The following is a 21,634-nucleotide window of genomic DNA, read 5'->3' as shown; positions in this document are numbered from 1 at the left end:
TATTTTCTCGAACAGATAAATGTATATGTTCCGAAATTTAGGATTATGCTTTTTGTATTGTTTCAGTCATCAGTACTGTGAACAATTTATTACACATCATCTGAGAAAAACTTCCACTATGAATTCTGCTTCAGTCATTAATAAACTCTGTTGTCATTGCTTGTCCCTACATTTGGTTACTACATTTAGATTTTTCTGAAAAAAAGGCTAGTCCCTTATAACCTCACTTTCACCATTCAGATGCCAAACTGCACAGTAGACAGCTCCCACAATACCGGAAATTTTGGCACTGACGTACAAACAAAAATGAGTGCTCAAAATGGACAAGACTCACTTTTGTGTTAGCAGAAGAGCCAACACCGTGTTACGAGTGGAGGCCGAAATGCACGCGTTTTAGCTCACGTAGGCTGGCGTGAGGAGGGAAGAACTATACTGACGTGAGGTCTGGAACATGACAAGGAATACATTCTTGAATCCATTATGGTAACTGAATATGACACCTTGCTAGGTCATAGCAAATGGCGTAGCTGAAGGCTATGCTAAACTGTCGTCTCTGCAAATGAGAGCGTATGTAGACGGTGAACCATCTCTAGCAAAGTCGGCTGTACAACTGGGGCGAGTGCTAGGGAGACTCTCTAGACTAGACCTGCCGTGTGGCAGCACTCGGTATGATCACTGATAGTGGCGACACGCGTGTCCGACGTATACTAACGGACCGCAGCTGATTTAAAGGCTACCACCTAGCAAGTGTGGTGTCTGGCGGTGACACCACACTCACTACAGGAACAAAATGCCAGCGTTGCTGCAGCACACACACTTGTCTTGAGTCGTCAATTGAGGCAAGAAAGTCAATTATGTAAAAGGAGTTTAATCTTTGCCCAGGGTACTGAAGTGTACAGGGTAGTGGAAACTAATGGTGTTTGAGTGTGTCAGTCAGTTTACATAGGTTTTCCTGTACACCTAGGCGGCCTCCTTTCTTCCACTCAACAACAACATCCAAGAATGGAAGCTAGTTATCCCTCTCTAACTCGACAGTAAACTTAATGTTGGGATGGACACAGTTCATGTGGTTGACGAACTGCTGTAGGGTATTTTTATGATAAGACCATATGCAGAAGGTGGTGTGAGCATACCATAAGAAGCAAAATGGATGCAACCTCAGAGTTAGAGCTTGGTCATCAAAATGTTCCATGAAAAAATACACAGTGCCTGATCATCTCATAATATTTGTTGCAGTACAGGAAGTAAATTGTTGTTAATGCATGGCAGAACACCTTGAAGATCTCAGGTGGCAACTGTTGAGTCAGAAGATCCAGCATGCCTTGTACTGTTGCCCTCACAAAAAGAGAGAGAATGCCCAAACTAACCATTATGGCGTTTGACCTATCTTCCTTTTCCTGAGACTGTCAATGAATGAGTGAGAGTTAACAATGTGAAGTAGGTAGATGAACTGATTGCACTAACTATAGGTCTCAGAGGAACATTTCCTCTGTGTATCTTAGGCAATTCATAAAACCTGGAAGGTCTGGCGGCATGTATCATTAATTTATTCGTCACTTCTTCTGGCCTACCAGAGTTTTTTATTAACTTCCATATATTTTTGACAGTGTTTTATGTCTGGTTGTGACTGAGCTTCCAATATGTGCCATCTTATAACAAATGCAGCACCTTCCAATTGTAGTGTTTGGCGTTCAGGACCACAGTGGCATTTCCTTTGGCTGGCAAGACAAAAAAGTCCTCATTCTCATGTAATAAGCATAAGTCATGTCGTTCCTCCTGGCTAATTTTGGATTTCTGTGGACTTGCCTTTCTCTAGAATACAGCTAGTGGATAGTTTGACATCCTCGGCTGCATTGTGCAAGAGATACCTAATGCACTGCTCTATTCCATGAACAGTATTCAATATTGGCAGATATGGTGCTGGAGAAAAATTAAGGCTGTTGCTCAGTGCTGCAGCAGAGCCATTGTTCAGTTCATGATTGAAAAGATTAACAGTTATTATGTGGGTCTCACTGGACACCAGATTGGCACCTCTGTGAGTTAAGCGGTCAATCTTGGAACATTGCCTAGATGTCATCTTGCACAAACTCGCATGCTGTTGCACTGCTGTGGCTATGTTTGCCCACTCCCAGCAAAGGGCAACAAGGTTGATGCTAGAAGTAGATGACAGTCAAGTAGGTTTCTGGCATTAACATCAGGTTCATAGGTTCTGTCTTATTTGCTGTCTCGCTATAGTGTAACTAGAATTCTTCAAAATTCTATCCACTGCAACAGTTCGAAACAGCATCCGACTTCAGAAATGTGAGCAATTGTGTCCTTGTCCTGGCAGTATTGTAAAATGCTAAAGAACTCAGCACATGTGATTTCTTCTTTTACAGTTTTTCTAGCAGTCACACATGGTCCATTATGCCCTCACTGTAGAGGAGTGATATGTGTCCTTGGAGTCTTTCATGGTGGCATGCTTTGATAAAATCTTCTCAGTTTACAAGCCGCATCGCTTTGAATAAAATGCTTGAGCTTTCGATAGGTGTGTCTGCCATCATCAGAGTTAAAAACACTTACTGCCAGGGCTAGCATGGTGTTCTGCTTGCATAAATGTAATGGCAGTGTCTGAAACCTTTCAGAGAGGGCCAGAATGGCACATGCACAGAAGGCAAGTTAGACAATGGCTCTGTTCTGCCGCGATCGAGTAATGTCAGATGGTGCCAAGGGCCGGCCAACAGTTTTGAACACCCTGTACACAAAAAAGCAGCCCTGAACACTGTAGTACACTGGGCAAAGAGTATTTCTGACATGATCATTTAGAGTCTGAATTTCAGCATTTGAAGTGCATGTCCAGAGAGAATAGTTAGAGCAAGGGAGAAACTACAAAAGCTTTCAGGTGCCATCGATGAAACACCTGCTGAATCAGTGTAAGAGGCCAAGCCAGCTGCATTCCTTCCCTACTGTGTTGGAACTAATAGCGAGATAGGACATGTGCTGAAGGGACATGGGCCGAGAAAAGTGTTCCGGTCGGCCTCCAAGATAGAGAGATACATTATGTTCCATTAAAGACAACATAGGTCTTTGAGTTTGTGGTGTGTATGGTGTCCCCTGCGAATGTAAGAGGCATTTACAGAGGTCAGACTATTTACACTGTTGGTGAGCATCATGTTAAAAAAAGGAAACTTTAGAAGTCGCCTGTGGCTGAACATGGTGTGGAAAACGGGCATGAAACACAGTGTGGAAAGACAGAGTTTTGGCTCAAACACCATCATATTGAAATTCTTTTATAAAAGAAGCGGACAAAATCAGAATAACACCAACAGTGTTAACGGAGACCACAGGTACACTCACTAGATGTGGTATTGGGGCGGGTTTCGAACAGCAAGTGAAAGGAGCGTTGATGCTTGTTGAGATGCAGGAGTAACAGTTTCAAATGTGGTGCTGGCCGCTTGCATCATCTGATATCACTCGGTCCCACAACAGGACGGAGCCAGTGGGAGTTGCCTGCCTTGCCTTCTGCTTGTGTGCCACTCCTGCTCGCCCTGGAAGGTTCCAGATGTTGCCTTTGCATCTATATAAGAAGTCTATGCTTTTAACTCCTGATGGCGATGATAAAGCCAAGCATTGAAAGCTTGAGTATTTTAATCAAAGTGACATGGATTGAGAACTGAGATTATTGTATTAAAGCATGCCACCTTGAAACACTGCGAAGACACAACTCTTGCTTGCTTATGCCATCATCACACATTTTCTGAATTGTCCAATTAATCAAATTGTTTTTGTCATACAGGATTGTTGACCCTCAGACACTTAAACTCAAACGACTTTCCGTATTCGAATGTGCCTTCCTGCCAGGACCTTTTGGTTATACCACTTAGAATGTAATCCCAATGTATTCCCTTGCAGTCTTCCTTGTGTAGTACCCAAACCACAAAGTAGGGCCAATCTGTTTCAAGGACCTAACATTTGTTGCCCCCCCCCCCCCCCCCCCATGACCTTCTGATGTTTGTTCCTCTCAGTTCTCCAGGAGTCTCGGAGTGCTACAGTTACATGCACTGATGTCTCCAAAACCATGGATAGAGTGAAATATCCTTTTACATCTCCCACTAGTCAGGAACAACATACATTGCCAGAATGTGAAGGGGTTATATGGTAGAACTAATAGTCATTAACAGAGCCTTAAATTTTATTAAACAGAGCTGCCTTGAATGAATTTTAGTTTGTTGTGGCTCAATAAGCAGTCTCCACACTATTGATTGATGTTATCATGTCACAATGTGATAACTATTATTCACAATCTTTTGTTTGATCTCTCTCATACTACCTGCTTGCTTCAGCTGCCAAGGACTGTCGTGTGTGTGTGTGTGTGTGTGTGTGTGTGTGTGTGTGTGTGTGTGTGTGTGTGTGTTTGGACTGGAAGGACTCAGCATCTCCGCTATATGGTGGTGAGTAGCAGCTGCTTAGTTGTCTTTCTGTGGGTCCCATGTGTTGTGTGTCCCGGGTAATGAACTGGCTTGCTGTTTGACCAGAGAATCTGTTATTCACCCAACATTTGCTTTGATGACCTCAGGTGTTCATTTGTGAGTGCAAATAAGACCTATACTCGCTTGGAGAGATGGAACATCATCTGATGGACTGCTGTCCCTTCTAATAAAATCTGCACTATAAGGGAAACTAGGGCGCATGGCGCTCCTTTTTCTGTCGCTCCCGGAAGCTGTAGTTGTATAATGAGCTCCAAGTCCATGTTGTGATCGTGGAGCTTTAGAAACAATGGATTACAAGCTGGAGGGAATGCACCCTTCTTTCAGATTCTCCATGCCAAGCAGGGTCTTCTGGCTTCTTTGCCTCTGATGTTGGCAGATAACTTATGGCCAGTTGAACTGGTTCTTAGTTTCCTCTGAGAAACTAGTTTTTATTGTCAGATCTTTTGGTATAAACTGCTTTGGGAGCAAGGCAAGGTTAGGGCAGTTTGGGTGCCTCCTGTCATATGCTGGACCCAGGCGCCTTTGACCCTCCCTCATCTGCCAACTACCATGGTTATCCATCTTGTACTCTGTTTTAATTACTTTTATATAAGCCAAGTATCTTTCTGGTGGTAGGATGGTTTGTGTGCCTCAGAGATACAGATAGCTGTATTGTAAGGTTTCCACAATGGAGGGCTATCTACTGAGAGGCCACACAAACATGTGGTTGCTGAAGAGGGGCAGCCATCTTTTCCGTAGCTGCAGGGGGGCTTCAGTTGGGATGATTGACAGATCTGGCTTTGCAACACCAACCAGAACAGCCTTGCTGTGTTGGTACTGTGAACAGCTGAAAGCAAGGGGACACTACAGCTGTAATTTTTCCTGGGGGTATGCAGCTCTACTGTATGGTTAAATGATGGCATCATCTTGGGTAAAATATTACAGAGGTAAAGCAGTCCCCCATTTAGACCTCTTTGCTGCGACTATGCAGTAGGTTGTCGTCATCAGGAGAAACAAAACTGGCGTTCTATGGATCAGACCGTGGAATGCTGTATTGCATAATCATGCTGGTACTTACAAAAACTAAAAAGGGAAATGTGTACGTTGAGGTTAGATGTAGTGGGAATTAGTGAAGTTCAGTGGCAGGAAGAACAGGACTTCTGGTCAGGTGAATACAGGGTTACAAATACAAACTCACGTAGGGGTAATTAAGTAATGAATAGGAAAATAGTAATACAGATAAGTTACTATGAACAGCATAGTGAGTGCATTATCATAGCCAAGATAGACATGAAGCCCACATTTACTACAGTAGTAAGAGTTAATGTGCCAACTAGCTGTGCAGATAATGAAGAGATTGAATAAATGTATAAGTAGGTTAAAGAAATTATTCAGATAGTTAAGGGAGATGAAAATTTGTGATCGGGGACTGGAATTTCATAATAGGAAACGTAGGAGAAGAGTAAAATAGTAGGTGAACATGGACTGGGGCAAAGAAATGAAAGAGGAAGCCACACACACAGCATAATTTAATCATCACTATCACTTGGTTTAAGAATCACGAAAGAAGGCTGTGTACATGGAAGAGACCTGGAGACACCAAAAGGTTTCAGCTTGATTATATAATGGCAAGACAGAGATTTTGGGACCAGATTTTAAATTGTCAGACATTTCCAGGGGCAGATGTGGACTCTGGCCGCAATTTATTGGCTATGAACTGTAGATTAAAACTGAAGAAATTGCAAAAAAGTAGGAAATTAAGGATATGGGACCTGGATAAACTGAAAGAACGAGAGGTTGTTGAGAGTTTGAGAAGGTGCATTAGGGAATGATTGACAAGATCAGGGGAAAGGAATGTAGTAGAAGAAGAATGGGTAGCTTTGAGAGATGAAATAGTGAAGGCATCTGAGGATCAAATAGGTAAAAAGAACATGCCTAATAGAAATCATTGGATAATAGAGGAGGTATTGAATTTAACTGATGAAAGGAGAGAATACAAAAATGCAGCAAATGAAGCAGGCAAAAGGGAATACAAACTTCTGAAAAAAGAGAATGACAGGCAGTGCAGGAACAGATGGCTAGAGGACAAATGTAAGGATTTAGAAGCATATTTCACTAGGTGAAAGAAAGATACCACCTGAAGGAAATTTAAAGAGGCCTTTGGAGAAAAGAGAAGCAGCTGTATAAATATCAAGAGCTCTCATAGAAAACGAGTCCTAAGCAGAGCCCCCATGCGGGTCCAGAGGTTAGAATAGGCCCAAGATATTCCTGCCTGTCGTAAGAGGTGACTAAAAGGAGTTTCACATGTTTCAGCCCTTATGTGATGGTCCCCTGTAGGGTTTGACCTCCATTCTTCAAAATTTTCCCGAAGAGCGAGACAGTTGGGGAAGGGCACCTTACAAGGTGCATCGTGTCCATCATGCATTGAGATCTTTAGACCACTTTCTCATCACATTGCAGTCCCACCCATTCTCCATCTCTTGGACGAAGACCTGGGTGAGTTTTCCACCATGCACAATGCAGTGTCACTTTCTGTGTAGATGATGACCATGGACTTCTTTGCACCTGATATCCAGCACGGTATCCAGTCCATTGTGGTGGGGCCGCCATGCACCCTGTTGACCACACAGGGATCACTCTGCTGATGCCTGCACTGTTAACTCCCCACATATGCCAAGGGGTAGATGCCCATCCCACTAGGGCATCGGGACTCCCAGAAATTGGCCATCCTGCCAGGTGGCCTTTGCTGCGGGCTGGGTGGCGCCCTTGGGGAGGGCCTCTGGTCGGAGTGGGTGGCATCAGGGCAGATGACACGCAATGAAGCGTAGTCCATCATCTCTTGATGGTTGTAAAACACCAGCAGTCTCTAAGTGATCATGGGCCCAATTCAACGCACAGAAGTATGACCCCAAATCGTTCCCCTCCCTGGCCACACCATGAGAGGAACATCAGGCTAAGGATAACAGCAGATCTTATTCGCCACCTTGTATGTTTGAGAGCTGATGGGGAATCTTTCATGATGATGAATCCTCAGTTTTTTTGTGGAGCATTTAGAGAACAAGTTTGGGGAGGTGGAGGGCTTGTCCAAAATGAGGTCCGTGTCAGTCTTGATCAAAACAGCATCCTCTGCCCATTCACGGAAGTTACTTGCTTGTGACAAGCTGGGGGATGTATCTGTAACCATCATGCCCCCACGCCCCATAAGAGCTTAAGTATGGTTCAGGGTATCATATTTCGCAGGGACCTTCTTTTGCAGTCCGACGATGAGCTGCGCGCCAATTTAGAGCAGCGACGTGTACATTTCGTCTGACGTGTCCACAAGGGTCTGAGGGATAATCATGTTTCCACCGGTGTCTTCTTCATTGCCCAAGAAGGTGAAGATGATTGTCTACCGCTGTGATGTAAAGCCCTATATCCCTTCCCCAATGCAGTGCTTTAAGTGCTGGAAGTTCAGCCATATGTCTTCCCGCTGTACTTCCAACATCACATGCCGAGATTGCGGACACCCATCACTTCCCAGTACTCCATGTGCCCCGCCTCCCATCTGTGTCAAGTGCGGAGAGCACCACTTGCCAGACTGCAGGATTCTCCAGAAAGAAAGGAAAATCATGGAGTACAAGACCCTGGACCGACTGACCTACACTGAGGCTAAGAGAAAATTTGAACGTCTGCATCCTGTGCATATGACATTGTCCTACACTGCCGCTACAACAGTTCTGGCACCATCAGCTCTGCCAACCCAAGACACCTCTCTGAGCCGGAAGACTACACCTGCCCCCTTGATGATGGGGGGCATTTCCCTCCCTGTTCCTCCTGCACCACCTACTTTGGGAGCAACACCCCCTCAACCATTGGGGACACCTTTCCCCACTTCTAAGCCTGAGAAGCGTAAGTCTTCCTTGGCTTCTCTCACTAGGAAGGGGTCCTTTGGGTCACTCCCTTCCCAGGTTACTGCTAGTGGGAAAGATGACACCCGCCAGTGGCTGAAGAGCCCAAAAGCAGCTGGTCATACGGCTTCACACTCATCCTCAGAGACTGAGCCAGTGTAGTCCTCCCAGCCATGGAAACCCAAGGAGCAGCGAGAGAAATCCAAAAAGAAAACCCTAATACCAAGGAAATTGCGGTGGCACCCACACCACCGCTACCTACTTGCTCTGCGTCTGAGGATGGGGTGGAGATTTTGGCGTCTGCTGAAGACCTAGATCTTGCCAGACCCTAAGACAAAATGGATACAGACTGCTCAGGAAAAAGTTGGTGGCAGCAGGTGACCCTGAGGCATAAACTGCCTCATTGAATGTTCCATGCCTTCCCAGCTGAGCTATGGCCACTGTTAAGCTTTACACCTGCTATCTGCATTGCCCTCCAGGAAACCTGGTTCCCGGCAATGCGGACCCCTACCCTCCGCGGCTATAGGGGATATTACAGGAACCGTAGTGACTATAATCGAGTGTCAGGTGGAGTTTGCGTTTATGTCCTAAACTCAGTCTGTTGTGAACGTGTGCCCTCTTCAAACCCCTCTTGAAGCTGTGGCTGTCAGAATAAGGATGACGCAGGAGATAACTGTCTGCAATGTATATCTTCCTCCAGATGGTGCAGTACCCCTGAATGTATTAGCTGCACTGATTGATCACCTCCCTAAACCTTTCCCAATTTTGGGAGATTTTAATGCCTATAATCCCTTGTGGGGTGGTACCATGCTTATTGGCCGTGGCAGAGATGTCGAAACTTTACTGTCTCTGTTTGACCTCTGCCTCTTAAACACTGGGGCCACCACACATTTAAGTGTGGCTCATGGTAGTTACTCGTCCATTGATTTATCAATTTGCAACTCAGGACTTCTCCCATCTATCCACTGGAGAGCACATGACGACCTGTGTGGTAGTGACCAATTCCCCATCTTCCTGTCACTGCCCCAGCATCAGGTCCACGGACGCCTGCCCAGATGGGCTTTAAACAAGGCGAACTGGGAAACTTTCACCTCTGCTGTCACTATTGAATCTCCCCCACACAGTAACATTGATGTGATGGTCGAGCAGGTGACAACAATTGTTTCTGCATCAGAAAACGCAATCCCTCACTCTTTAGGGTGCCCGAGGCATAAGGCAGTCCCTTGGTGGTCGTTGGAAGTCGCTGAAGCAATTAAGAAGCTTCGGCGAGCTCTACAGCAGCATAAGCTGCACCCTTCCATATAGCACCTCACAGCCTTTAAATGGCTCTGTGCCCGTGTTCACTACCTTATCTAAGACGGAACCAGGAGTGTTGGAAGAGAGATGTCTCGATCATTGTGTGCCATACGTCACCTTCCCAAGTGTGGGAAAAGATCAAACATATTTTCGGGTACCAGGCCCCAACAGGTGTCCCCATGTTACCATAAATGGCATGTTATCTACCTACGCAAGCATGATTGCCGAGCACTTTGCTCGAGCCTCTGCATCGGAGAATTATCCCCAGCCTTTCGCACACTGAAACGTCAGCAGGAAGGGAACGTCCTCTCATTCACTACACGCTGCAGTGAATCCATTTATAGAGTGGGAGCTCCTCAGTGCCCTTGCACATGGTCCCGACACGGCTCCTGGACCTGATCGGATCCACAGCCAGATGATTAAACATCGCTCATCTGACTACAAGTGACATCTCCTTGTCATCTTCAACCGGATCTGGTGCGATGGCGTCTTTCCATCGCAATGGCGGGAGAGCACCATGGCTCAAACCTGGTAAAAACACGTTTGATATGGATAGCTTTTGGCCCATCAGCCTCACCAACATTCTGGTTGCCGTCTTTTTTGACTTTCATAAAGCGTACGACACGACCTGGCGACATCATATCCTTGCCACATTGTTTGAGTGGGGTCTCTGGGGCCCGCTCCCAATTTTTATCCAAAACTTCCTGTTGCTCCTACTTTCCGTGTCCAAATTGGTGCCTCCCATAGTTCCATCCATATCCAGGAGAATGGAGTCCTGCAGGGCTCTGTATTAAGTGTCTCTGTATTTTTAGTGGCAATTAATGGTCTAGGAGCAGCTGTCAGGCCCTCTGTTTCACCTTCTCTGTATACAGACGACTTCTGTATTTCGTACTGTTGCTCCAATATTGGTGTTGCTGAGCGGTGGCTACAGGGAGCCATCGACAAGGTGCAGTCATGGGCTCTAGCCCATGGCTTCCAGTTTTCAGCCGCAAAGTCGTGTGTCATGCACTTCTGTCGGCATCGTATCATTCATCTGGAACCAGTACTTTACCTTACTGACGATCCACTCACTGTAGTGGAGACATATCGATTCCTAGGACTGGTTTTCGAAGCTCGATTGACTTGGCTCCCTCATCTTCGTCAGCTTAAGCAGAAGTGCTGGCAGCACCTCAATGCCCTCCGTTGCCTGAGCAACACCAATTGGGGTGCAGATCGCTCTACTCTGCTGCAGCTCTACAGAGCCCTGGTACAATCCTGAATTGACTATGGGAGTGTGGTTTATGGTTTGGCAAGACCTTCAGCGTTGCATTTGCTCGACCCTGTGCACCACTGTGGGGTTCAGCTAGCGACAGGAGCTTTTAGGATGAGTCCGATGACCAGCGTACTGGTGGAGGCTGGCGTCTCTCCAATGCAGATCAGACGTGCACAACTGCTCGCTAGTTACGCAGCACACATTCGTAGTTCCCCTGAGCATCTGAATTACCGTCTCCTTTTCTCGCCCCGCGGCAGTCCATCTCCCACATCGGCGGCCCATGTCTGGGCTAACGATTGCGGTTTGCATGCGGTTCCTTTTCTCCCAAACTGGAGTCCTCCCCTTTACCATCTCTACTTGCAGTCCATTCATGTATGCCTACATGGTGTACGCCTTGGCCGCAGCTTTGTCTGGACTTTTTGCATGGCCCTAAGGACTCCGTTAACCTGGTCGTTCTCCACTGTCACTTCCTCTAGATTCTTGACGTGTTCCAGGGCTCTGAAGTGGTTTACACTGATGGCTCGATGGCTGATGGTCGCATTGGCTTTGCCTACGTGCACGGCGGCCATATTGAACAGCATTCCTTACTCGAGGGCTGCAGTGTATTCACTAGAGCTGGTGGCCATTTCTCGTGCACTTCAGTGTCTCCGTTCATGCCCTGGGAGTCTTTTCTTTTATGTACTGACTCCCTGAGCAGCCTGAAAACTATCGACCAGTGCTACTCTCGTCATCCTTTGGTAGCGTCCATCCAGGAGTCCATCTATGCCCTGGAATGGTCCAGTCGTTCAGTGGTGTTTGTCTGGACCCCTGGTCACATTGGAATCCCAGGAAATGAACTTGCTGACAGGCTGGCCAAACAGCCTACACGGAAACCACGTCTGGAGATGGGCATCCCCGCAACTGACCTGCGTTCATTATTACCATGCAAGGTTTTCAGCTTTGGGAGACGGAATGGCAAAATCTCAGTACGCACAGCAAACTGGGAGCTGTTAAAGGGACCACAAATGTGTGGAAGTCCTTGATGAGGGCGTCTCGCACGGACTCTGTGGTTCTCTGCAGGCTCCGCATTGGTCATGCATGGGCTTTCCACGGCTACCTCCTGTGCTATGTCCCTCTTTGGCCGCCCTGCAACTTCATCTTCGGTTGATGGACTTGTTATCATTGATTTTAGCAGACAACGCCTCATCAGCTGATTTGGTTTTACGTTTCATCCATGAGGGTGGGTTTTATCATTTGATCTGAGTTTTCATGCCTGTCCTTTGTCCCTCTGTGTCCTCCACCCTAGTGCTTTTAGGGTGAAGGTTTTAATGTGTTGCAGGGTGGCTGGCTTTTGTGGTCAGCCAGTCACTGTAATCTGCTTCCTTGTTTTACTCTCTTCTAACTGTTTCTTGCCTCTCTCTGTTGTTCTCTTCTCCTCTTTTGTTCCTTTTAGTGTTTGTTGACTTTCCTTCATTCTTGTGGTCCTTCCTTTCTTTCCATTTTGTGTTGTGTGTCTTGTCTATTTTATTCTCACACTTGTGGCATTGTTTTATTAGGAACAAGGGAGCGATGACCTCGTAGTTTGGTCCCTTTCCCCCCTCTTTTAAACCAACCAACCGAAGCAAAGAAGGGAAGGCTGAAAAGGTGGAAGTAGTATATAGAGGACCTATACAAAAGAGATGAACTTGAAAGCTATATAGAAATGGAAGAGGCTGTAAACGAAGATGAAATGGGAAACATGATACTGCGAGAAGAATTTGATACAGCTCTGAAAGACCTAAGTCGAAAGAAGGCTCTGGGAGTAGACAACATTCTGACGAGAGAACTAATGCCAGTCTTTGGAGCGCCAACCATGGCGAAACTCTTCCATCTGCTGTGCAAGATGTAGGTTGGAGGTGAAATACCCTGAGACTTCAAGAAGAATGAAATTACAATTACAAAGAAAGCAATTGCAGACACATGTTAAAATTACTGAACTATCAGCTTAAAAAAATTACTGAACTACCAGCTTAAAAAGACATGATTGAAAAATACTAACATGAATTCTATACTGAAGAATTATAATGTACAGAAAGGTCTGGTTGAAAATTACAAATTTTTAGTAATAAAGGAGACAATTCACTGAAAGGCGGAAATGTTGCTTCATCGATAGGCACACAAACGAAAGATTTGGAGCTTGCCTAGGTGGTAGAAGCTGACCTCGAGGAAGGTCAATTTGAATTTAGGAGAAATATAGGAGCACATGAGGGAGTACTAATGCGATGACTTACTTAGAAGATAGGTTAAGGAAAGGCAAACCTACATTTGAGCACTTGTAGACTTAGCGAAAGCTTTTGACTATATTGCCTGGAATACTCTCTTTGCGATTATGAAAGCAGCAGGGATAAAATACAGGGAGGGAAAGCTGTTTTGCAACTTGTATAGACACCAGACAGCAGTTATATGAGTCGAGAGGTGTGAAAGGGAAGTAGTGCTTGAGAAGGGAGTGAGACAGGGTTGTAGCCTATCCCTGGTGGCATTCAGTGTGTACATTGAGCAAGCAGTAAAGGAAACCAAAGAAAAATTTGGAGGAGAAATTAAAGTCCTTGAAGTCTAGGGAGAATTAGTAAAAAATGTGGGCTTCGCCGATGACATTGTAATTCTCAGGGACAGCAAAAGAATTGGAAGACCAGTTTGAAAGGAATAGACAGTGCTTTGAAAGGAGGGTAATAGATGAAAACGAACAAAAGCAAGGCATGGATGATGGAATGTAGTCGAATTAAAGGGGAGGGTGCTGAGGGAATTAGATAAGGAAATGTCTAATAGTAGTAGATAGGTTTTTCTATTTAGGCAGCAAAATAACTGAATATGCCTGAAGTAGAGGGGAATCAAAATATAGACAGGCAGTGGCAGTAGAAGCATTTCTGAAAAAAATAAATTTGGTAACATCAAATATAGATGTGTTAAGAAGTCTTTTCTGAAGGTATTAGTCTGATGTGTAGCCCTTATGGAAGTGAAATATGGACGATGAACAGTTTAGACAAGAAAAGAATATAAGGTTGTGAAATGTGATGTTACAGAAAAGTGCTGAAGATTAAATGAGTAGGTCACATAACAAATGAGGCTGTGCTGAATAGAATTGGGGAGCCAAGAAATTTGTGGCACTACTTGACTAGAAGAAGGGACCAGTTGATACGACACTTCAGAGATATAGAAGAATTGCCAGTTTAGTATTGTTGGGAAGTGTGGGAGGGGAGGGGGTAAAATTGTAGAGGAAGACCAAGAGATTAATACAGTAAGCAGATTCAGAAGGATCTAGTTGCAGTGATTATTTTGAGCTGAAGAGGATTGCACAGAATAGAGTAGCAATGAGATCTGCATCAAACCAGTCCTTGTACTGAAGACCACAGCAACAGATGTGAATAAACCATTTTTCTTCAACACCATATTTTACTTTTTAGGAGTGCCCCTTAATATAGAGCATCTCAGCAAAGGCAAGACATTGAGAATGCTTTATCTTTGATACTAGTTGGTTACAAAAGAGGAATTGAACAGCTTTTTTTTCTGCTTCCTCCTAGAACATTGGTTTTATTTCCATCTCTGACATTTTGACTATACCAGATTGGGGGTGGAGAGGTGGTGCAAGGGACACTATATGATGAACCCCAAGGGATGCAATACTGCTCAGACCCACCCACCTGCCTACTGTGATGATTATTTGTCTCACCTTGTCTTACTATTGTCAGGTGATCAGATGGGGGAGAGGTGCCTCTTGCCGCAGATGCATTGAGCTTCAGCCCTCATCTGCTCTGTGATCTGCAGACTGGCCTGGCTAATACAGTTTCACCGCTTTACATTATTCCTCATCTGTGGCATCAGTACTGCTTTCAGTGTTCATTCGTATCACTCCTACATGCTGTTACAATTCAGTGCCCTTACTGTTTAGTTCATTAACCCCCTTAACTAACCAGCAGTGTAAATCCTCTCTTGCTGATTACCTACAGATGGCTCTATGGCTCTGCCCTCACTCAAGGTACTTTTCCATCAGTTACTGAGTGGCAGACACTTCTTCACACCTCATGCAGCAATGTGACGACAAGTGTTAATGATATCTCCCCCAGTCTCCCCCCTCCACTCTCCCCCCACCCTATCCCTCCTCCACTCTACTCCTCCCCTGTCCACTCTCCTCCTTCCACCCTCTCTCCCTCCTCTATCTCTCCCTCCTCTATCTCTCCCTCCTCTATCTCTCCCTCCTCTATCTCTCCCTCCTCTCTCTCTCTCCTCTTTCCCTCCACCCTCCCCTCTCCCACTATCTCCCCCCACTATCTCCCCCCCACTATCTCCCCCCACTATCTCCCCCCACTATCTCCCCCCACTATCTCCCCCCCACTATCCCTCTCCCCCCCACTATCCCTCTCCCCCCCACTATCCCTCTCCCCCCCACTATCCCTCTCCCCCCCACTATCCCTCTCCCCCCCACTATCCCTCTCCCCCCCACTATCCCTCTCCCCCCCACTATCCCTCTCCCCCCCACTATCCCTCTCCCCCCCACTATCCCTCTCCCCCCCACTATCCCTCTCCCCCCCACTATCCCTCTCCCCCCCACTATCCCTCTCCCCCCCACTATCCCTCTCCCCCCCACTATCCCTCTCCCCCCCACTATCCCTCTCCCCCCCACTATCCCTCTCCCCCCCACTATCCCTCTCCCCCCCACTATCCCTCTCCCCCCCCCACTATCCCTCTCCCCCCCCACTATCCCTCTCCCCCCCACTATCCCTCTCCCCCCCACTATCCCTCTCCCCCCCACTATCCCTCTCCCCCCCACTATCCCTCTCCCCCCCCACTATCCCTCTCCCCCCCACTATCCCTCTCCCCCCCACTATCCCTCTCCCCCCCACTATCCCTCTCCCCCCCACTATCTCCCTCCCTCCTGCCCCACATCTCTCTCTCTCTCTCTCTCTCTCTCTCTCTCTCTCTCTCTCTCTCTCTCTCTCCCCCCCCATCCACACCCCCTCTCTCTCTCTCCCCCCTCCAGCCCCCCTCTCTCTCCCCCCTCTCTCGCCCCCCCCCTCTCTCGCCCCCCCTCTCTCTCCCCCCTCTCTCTCCCCCTCCACCTCTCTCTCTCTCTCTCTCTCTCTCTCTCTCTCTCTCTCTCTCCATCCACCCCCCTCTCTCTCTCTCCCCCCTCCAGCCCCCCCTCCTCTCACTGACAGCATATGATATTTGAGAGAGAGGATATGTGAGAGAGAGGTTGAGGAGTGATATGACAGCTACTGCTTTTATAATATTAGCAGTTTGTGTTGACCAATGTGGTCTACACTGTACGTGTTTTAGGTTCCAGTATGTGTCAATAGTCTTTTTGTGTTAGTGTCATAGGAAGAATTCTGATTCCAATAATCAGTGCAAGTCCTTCTTTCTTCTTAAGTGCAATGAAATATGGTTATTCTAATAACAAACTGTTTTGTGTGTCATGTAGGATGATTCGGACAGCAAAGACCCTCCACCATCTCCTCTGGATGTACCTGGTCCATCAGGGCAGTCCATCATTTCTTCTCACCATGCGGTCAACAGTGAAAAATCAACAACAGGTAAAACTCAGTAATACTTGCATGTCACAGGGTGTAGTTTCCAGTTTCAGAACATAAGAGCACTGATACATTCTTTTTCTGGTGCTGGGAGAATACCAACCCCAGAATATTTGTTTGAGTACTAAGTATGTGTGCTTGAGTATCTTCACTTGAAGTGAAGACTTTTCTGATCATTATTATTTATTCTGGATGTTCTGAGGTAAAATTACTGTCATTCTTCACCCTGTTCTTTATGATCTGGCCTCTAGATAGCAGACAACCTCCTTGTGGTTTCATTCATGGTACTGAAGGCAAAATGTTAGGAAGGAGATGACTTTTATGATCATTAACAATATACCATTATTAAGATCTTACTCTTATAAAAGAGGTTGGTACACTGGCTCATTGTATTAATGCAGGAGGAAGAGAGAATTCTTGTACCAGCTACAGAATAAAGTTTCTTTTCAGCAAAATGGAAGTGTTGGTATTGTATTCCTCACCTGTGTCTTACACATTAGTTTTGAAATTTCAGATGAACTGCAGAAGAAAGCATTTTTCATAATGTCTTTGGAAATAGTGTCTAGTCATATGTACTTATTTATCTATTATACAATATTGGGGTAGAAATGAATGGGTAATTTAATGGTGTGCCTGGAGGTCCTTTGAAGCAAGAAAGTAAAGTTCTAGGATTTTTTTGAAGGTCGCTGGAGGGTTAATGGATGATTATCCATAAAACCTGGGGAATAATGGGAGGTTATCCAAATAAAACCAGAGATTTATGGTGATTTGAAATCATCTAAATGAATTGTTGTGTGAATGACCTTCAGAAATAGTGCAAGATATGTGGAAAACATGGAGTTCGTGATAAATAGAGGGAGAGGGGGGCGGGGGGGGGGGGGACGAAGTGTTGTGCATGTTAGGGTTCAGTGACCAAGAGTTGATGAGGATTGCCCAGAGATGAGTCAGCATCTGTCTTAAGCAGTGGATACGCCAAGTTAGGGACAAACATTTGAGAATGTAGTGGGGATGGAAGAGAGGGTGATTACAAGAGAAATTAACATTAACCCAAAAGGGCAGGAGAAAAACAAAACAGAAGGATAAATAGGGTTGCCTATACAACGTTAGTTGAGCTTTTTGGAAAATACATGTCAGTTTGCTATGGAGAGAGCTCAATTTATGAATTTCTGATACATTAATAGTAAGAGGGCATCTGTACCATACTTCATTTTGGTCTTTGCTGTGTCTCAAAGAATCAGTTGACAGTTCCTTTGTGAACCTCCTTTAATGGTGTCTGTAAGACACTGCTTTGGTGACTTAAAAGTATTGAAGTTTGATTGTGGGCTTTCCCGTAGCGCAAGTTTTGTGTTCTTATTTGTTTATGGATTGACCGTATATTGGTAAATGAATACTGACAAAAATTTGCTTCTTACTTTTAAGTACATTCTTGGTACCGTATATGATACATTAAATGTTTGTTTATGTGGCTACAGGACACCTTTTAGTTTTGGAATTCATCAAAACCTCCCAGTGTTGGTCCTCTGTATTTTTCTCTTTCCATGAATTTTTCAAACTTTCAGGAAACATGGCAATATGTTTTTTTGGTGACATTTCTGCTAAACTTTTTTTCCACTTGTGAGCTGTAGGTCAATAGAACTTCCAGTAGCTATCAGGTTTTTGAGAGATACCAAGCACCATATCTGGTACACTATTTAAAGTGCTAAGTATGATACGTCAGTATCATTTTGTGCAAAATACCTGTACAATATGTGGAAAGCTGCAGCAAGTTGTAGCTACAACTTAACGAATAAAAGATTACAATTGCAATCAATGGAAAGTCATTGTAGTAGATCACAACTGCAAAAATACAAATTTCAGCATTAGTGTAGCTCTCCTGGTTCTGATATTGGTGCTACACTCTTGTGAGCTCCAGTAGGAGAGTGCAAGTTGCAGTGAGATGACACGCTTTGTTATAGTAATCTAAGTTAAAATGTGCATACCAAAACGGGAAAGTTAATTTAAAAAGTTAAATACATTGAAATAAAACAATTGTCAATGTCTACTTTGTTCTATAGAGTTACAGAAAAAAAGCAAACAATTCTAGCAATTGTGAGTTAAAAAGCATGTCATGTTAACTTGCACCCTCCCTCATTTGTCGAGTATGTGTCCCATTTATTGTAATAGGTGTAGCACCTGATAGTATATTTATGAAGAGTGTGTATAACTTTGGCATAGTAGCACGTAAGCAAATAATGCATGTCAAGATGTGAGTTATTTATAATATTCTTTTTTATATCAGTTCTTATTACAGTTTCTGAAAAAGCTTATTAGCTTTTGGTTTCAAGTTGAAGCATGTGGAGTACATAACTTTCCCTATTTTAGCGTAGGAAGTAACTGCCGATTTTGTTTCGAACCAGTAGTTATTTGAGACCTTTACTGTCACAACCACTCACTTCCACTTCTGTGGGTGTTATGCGATAAATCCCATGCACAGTATTGAAAATGGCCAGAGGGTTTGGTTTCATTCTTTAAACATTCAGGGTTTCAACAGTGCCAGCAGGAAGCAGCAGCTGTGAGAGCAACATCAAAAGGTAGGAAAACTATTTAGTACTTTTCCCCACTGAGGGTTTCTCAATAGTAATATTATTATTATTATTCAAACATCATCTCCACAGTTGTATAAAATATATGGCTGGTATAGGTTACTGCCTTTTTCCACTATTAATCAGCTGAAATATGAGTGGCACTGTTAGAAAATATAATCTTCTTCTTCATGTTGTACTACTCTGTGACATTCAGTTGTAATTTTGGTGGGCACTCATGTAATTCTAAAACTGCTCTGTACTTCCAAGGTTTGCATTGTTGCCCATTTATAAACATGCTGGTGGTTACTGGATGGAAGATACCAACAAGTTCAACATTTTATTCTCCTCGCCCTTTCCCTCCTCCCGCTCTGTCCTTTCTGCATTTGTCCTCTGCACGAGATTATTCTCTGATACTTAAAGGCACTTTCCTTTCTAGTATTAGATGTGTTTAAGTTAAATGTGTTAAGGCTAGTGGAAATCTGAGTCTTTGACTTACTCAGACTGACAGTGAAAAAGAATGACAACATAATTAGAACATAAAATCATAATTGAAAGCAGTCCTTTTGTCAGTTGTCATGATGGAAAATGGGTTAAAGTATTAAAAAAATCAGATCAGATTGTTTACCTTTACTGTTTCAAATCTTAAGACAAGGGAAGCAGCCACAAATACTGTGGAAGTATTGCCCATCATAAATTCCAATTAAAATTAATTCTTGAAAGAGGTTCTTTGTGTTGTTGAATGTATTCAGATAACAAATAATTTTGTTTTTTGCTACCTGATACTGTGTTTTAATCACCACAACAAAATTTAGATTTGCTTGAAGATAAAAAGAATTTATAGACTTCTAGTAGTTTTGTCACTGTGGAAATGAGTCTCATTAAATGTTACTGCTTTCTACCATCTTTCGTTCCCAATACAGTTTGCCTGAATTTTATTTCGCCATAATGCCACATTTTGTGTGTGGAATGACTATGTATCCATACTGTGTGTGTGTGTGTGTGTGTGTGTGTGTGTGTGTGTGTGTGTGTGTGTTTGTTTCAATATTTTTCAAGTTTAGGGCTGTGGTATAATATTCTGCTGCCTCTGAATTCGAAATACAAATTGGGTAGGTATCTCTCTCAGAAAATAAATATATTGTGCTAAGAACTTTTAAATTTTTTTTTCATTTTGAGTACAGTATTTTATATCCTGTTACTTGAATTCAGGTTCATTTTGTTTAGTATTTAATGTTGGTCACAGTTGTACCTTGCTCATGACTATATCTTTACAGTTAGGCAAGTCCCAGGGAGCAAAATGGTGTACAGCATTATTTAAACAATTCTCCAGTATTTATTGCATTTCCAGAATGAGATTTTCACTCTGCAGCGGAGTGTGCACTGATATGAAACTTCCTGGGAGATTAAAACTGTGTGCCCGACCGAGACTCGAACTCGGGACCTATAAGTATCAGTTCCCGAGTTCGAGTCTCGGTCGGGCGCACAGTTTTAATCTGCCAGGAAGTTTCATTTATTGCATTTGTTTCTCTAAAATCCTTATAATTTTAGCCTAAAGTTAGTACATTGTGTCTTTCCAGAGAATTTGGAAAGACTACCAAAGGCGATAAAATTTATATCTGCTATTTTTTTTTTCCTTCCTTTTTATCAGATTTGAGTGCATTCTTCTCTGTACGTTTGAAAGTCTGTATCTGTCCACTGTGATGGTTTATATTTTAATTTTGCCATGTCAAATAGATTACTAATTGCTCTAAGAGGATAGATCGGCAAATAATGTGAAATAAGATTAATTTGTTTATTACTGAATGACTACGTCTTCATTCACATCTAAAACTGAAGTGACAGTTACAGTGTGTGAGTACTTGCAAAAATACTGAGGCCTTTTAGATGTAAGTTGAATTTATTGTCCATCTTTCACAAAAGTGTGAGGATTGAGTGCCTACTTTACCCTTTCTGGCATTAATTCTTTTATACTGTACGTACATTATGTACATTCACCATGAGTTTAGCACCTGTATTTGATGTTACACTAATTTTGTAGTACACAGTGGTGAATTACAATGTTTTGAAATTACTAAGGAACAATTATAGTTTATGATGGCATCATTAACAGTGATACTTTGAGGTAAAAGATCATCAGAACATTTAAAGAATGTTCTGCCTTCATATACACAATACAGCATGAATTTTCGTTTGTGGCCAGACACAGAAAACTACACTTGGAACACACTCATGTGATAACAGTGTGTTGCTTCTCAGTGCGTGTCAGTAGGCAGTAGCCAGAGACAGAAATGCACAATTTGCTTCCAGTGTAATGTCCATAAAGCTGTTTTGAAGTTCTGTGGGTGTGTTATCCTTTTTGTCCCTATGTTGTTTGCTGATTATGGAGTGCTCTAGAAAGCAGTATCGTCTGTATGGTTTGTCTCCATTGTCTCGTGAGATTCAGATTGGAAAGCACGCCAAGCACTCCATGCAAGTGTTAGTCTCATTATTTAATATCTCGGACTGTGGACAGTTGTGTATTTCTAGATAGTTTGACATCCGTGAAAATGATAATCAGGTCCGACAGCACTTTAGAAAAGTGAAACACAATGCGCTATAATTTTGCGACAGCAGTGTTAGCTTAGCCAAAGTACAATGCTTCGCACAA

At 43.9% G+C, this 21,634-nt stretch overlaps 1 protein-coding gene across 5 annotated transcripts in view; it reads left to right on the top strand.

The window, feature by feature from the left end:
- Positions 1-21,634, top strand: part of LOC126204396 (protein bric-a-brac 1-like) — a 224,459-nt gene that overhangs the window by 112,279 nt on the left and 90,546 nt on the right. For all 5 annotated transcript variants that reach the window (XM_049938766.1, XM_049938765.1, XM_049938768.1 and 2 more), the window contains one exon: positions 16,318-16,429. In XM_049938766.1, the coding sequence (XP_049794723.1) occupies positions 16,318-16,429 (112 nt within the window). The remainder of the gene's footprint in view (positions 1-16,317; positions 16,430-21,634) is intronic.

Source organism: Schistocerca nitens, chromosome 9 (assembly GCF_023898315.1).
Source record: "Schistocerca nitens isolate TAMUIC-IGC-003100 chromosome 9, iqSchNite1.1, whole genome shotgun sequence".
Classification (NCBI taxonomy): Eukaryota; Metazoa; Arthropoda; class Insecta; order Orthoptera; family Acrididae; genus Schistocerca; species Schistocerca nitens.
This window is presented reverse-complemented; position numbering and strand designations above follow the sequence as displayed.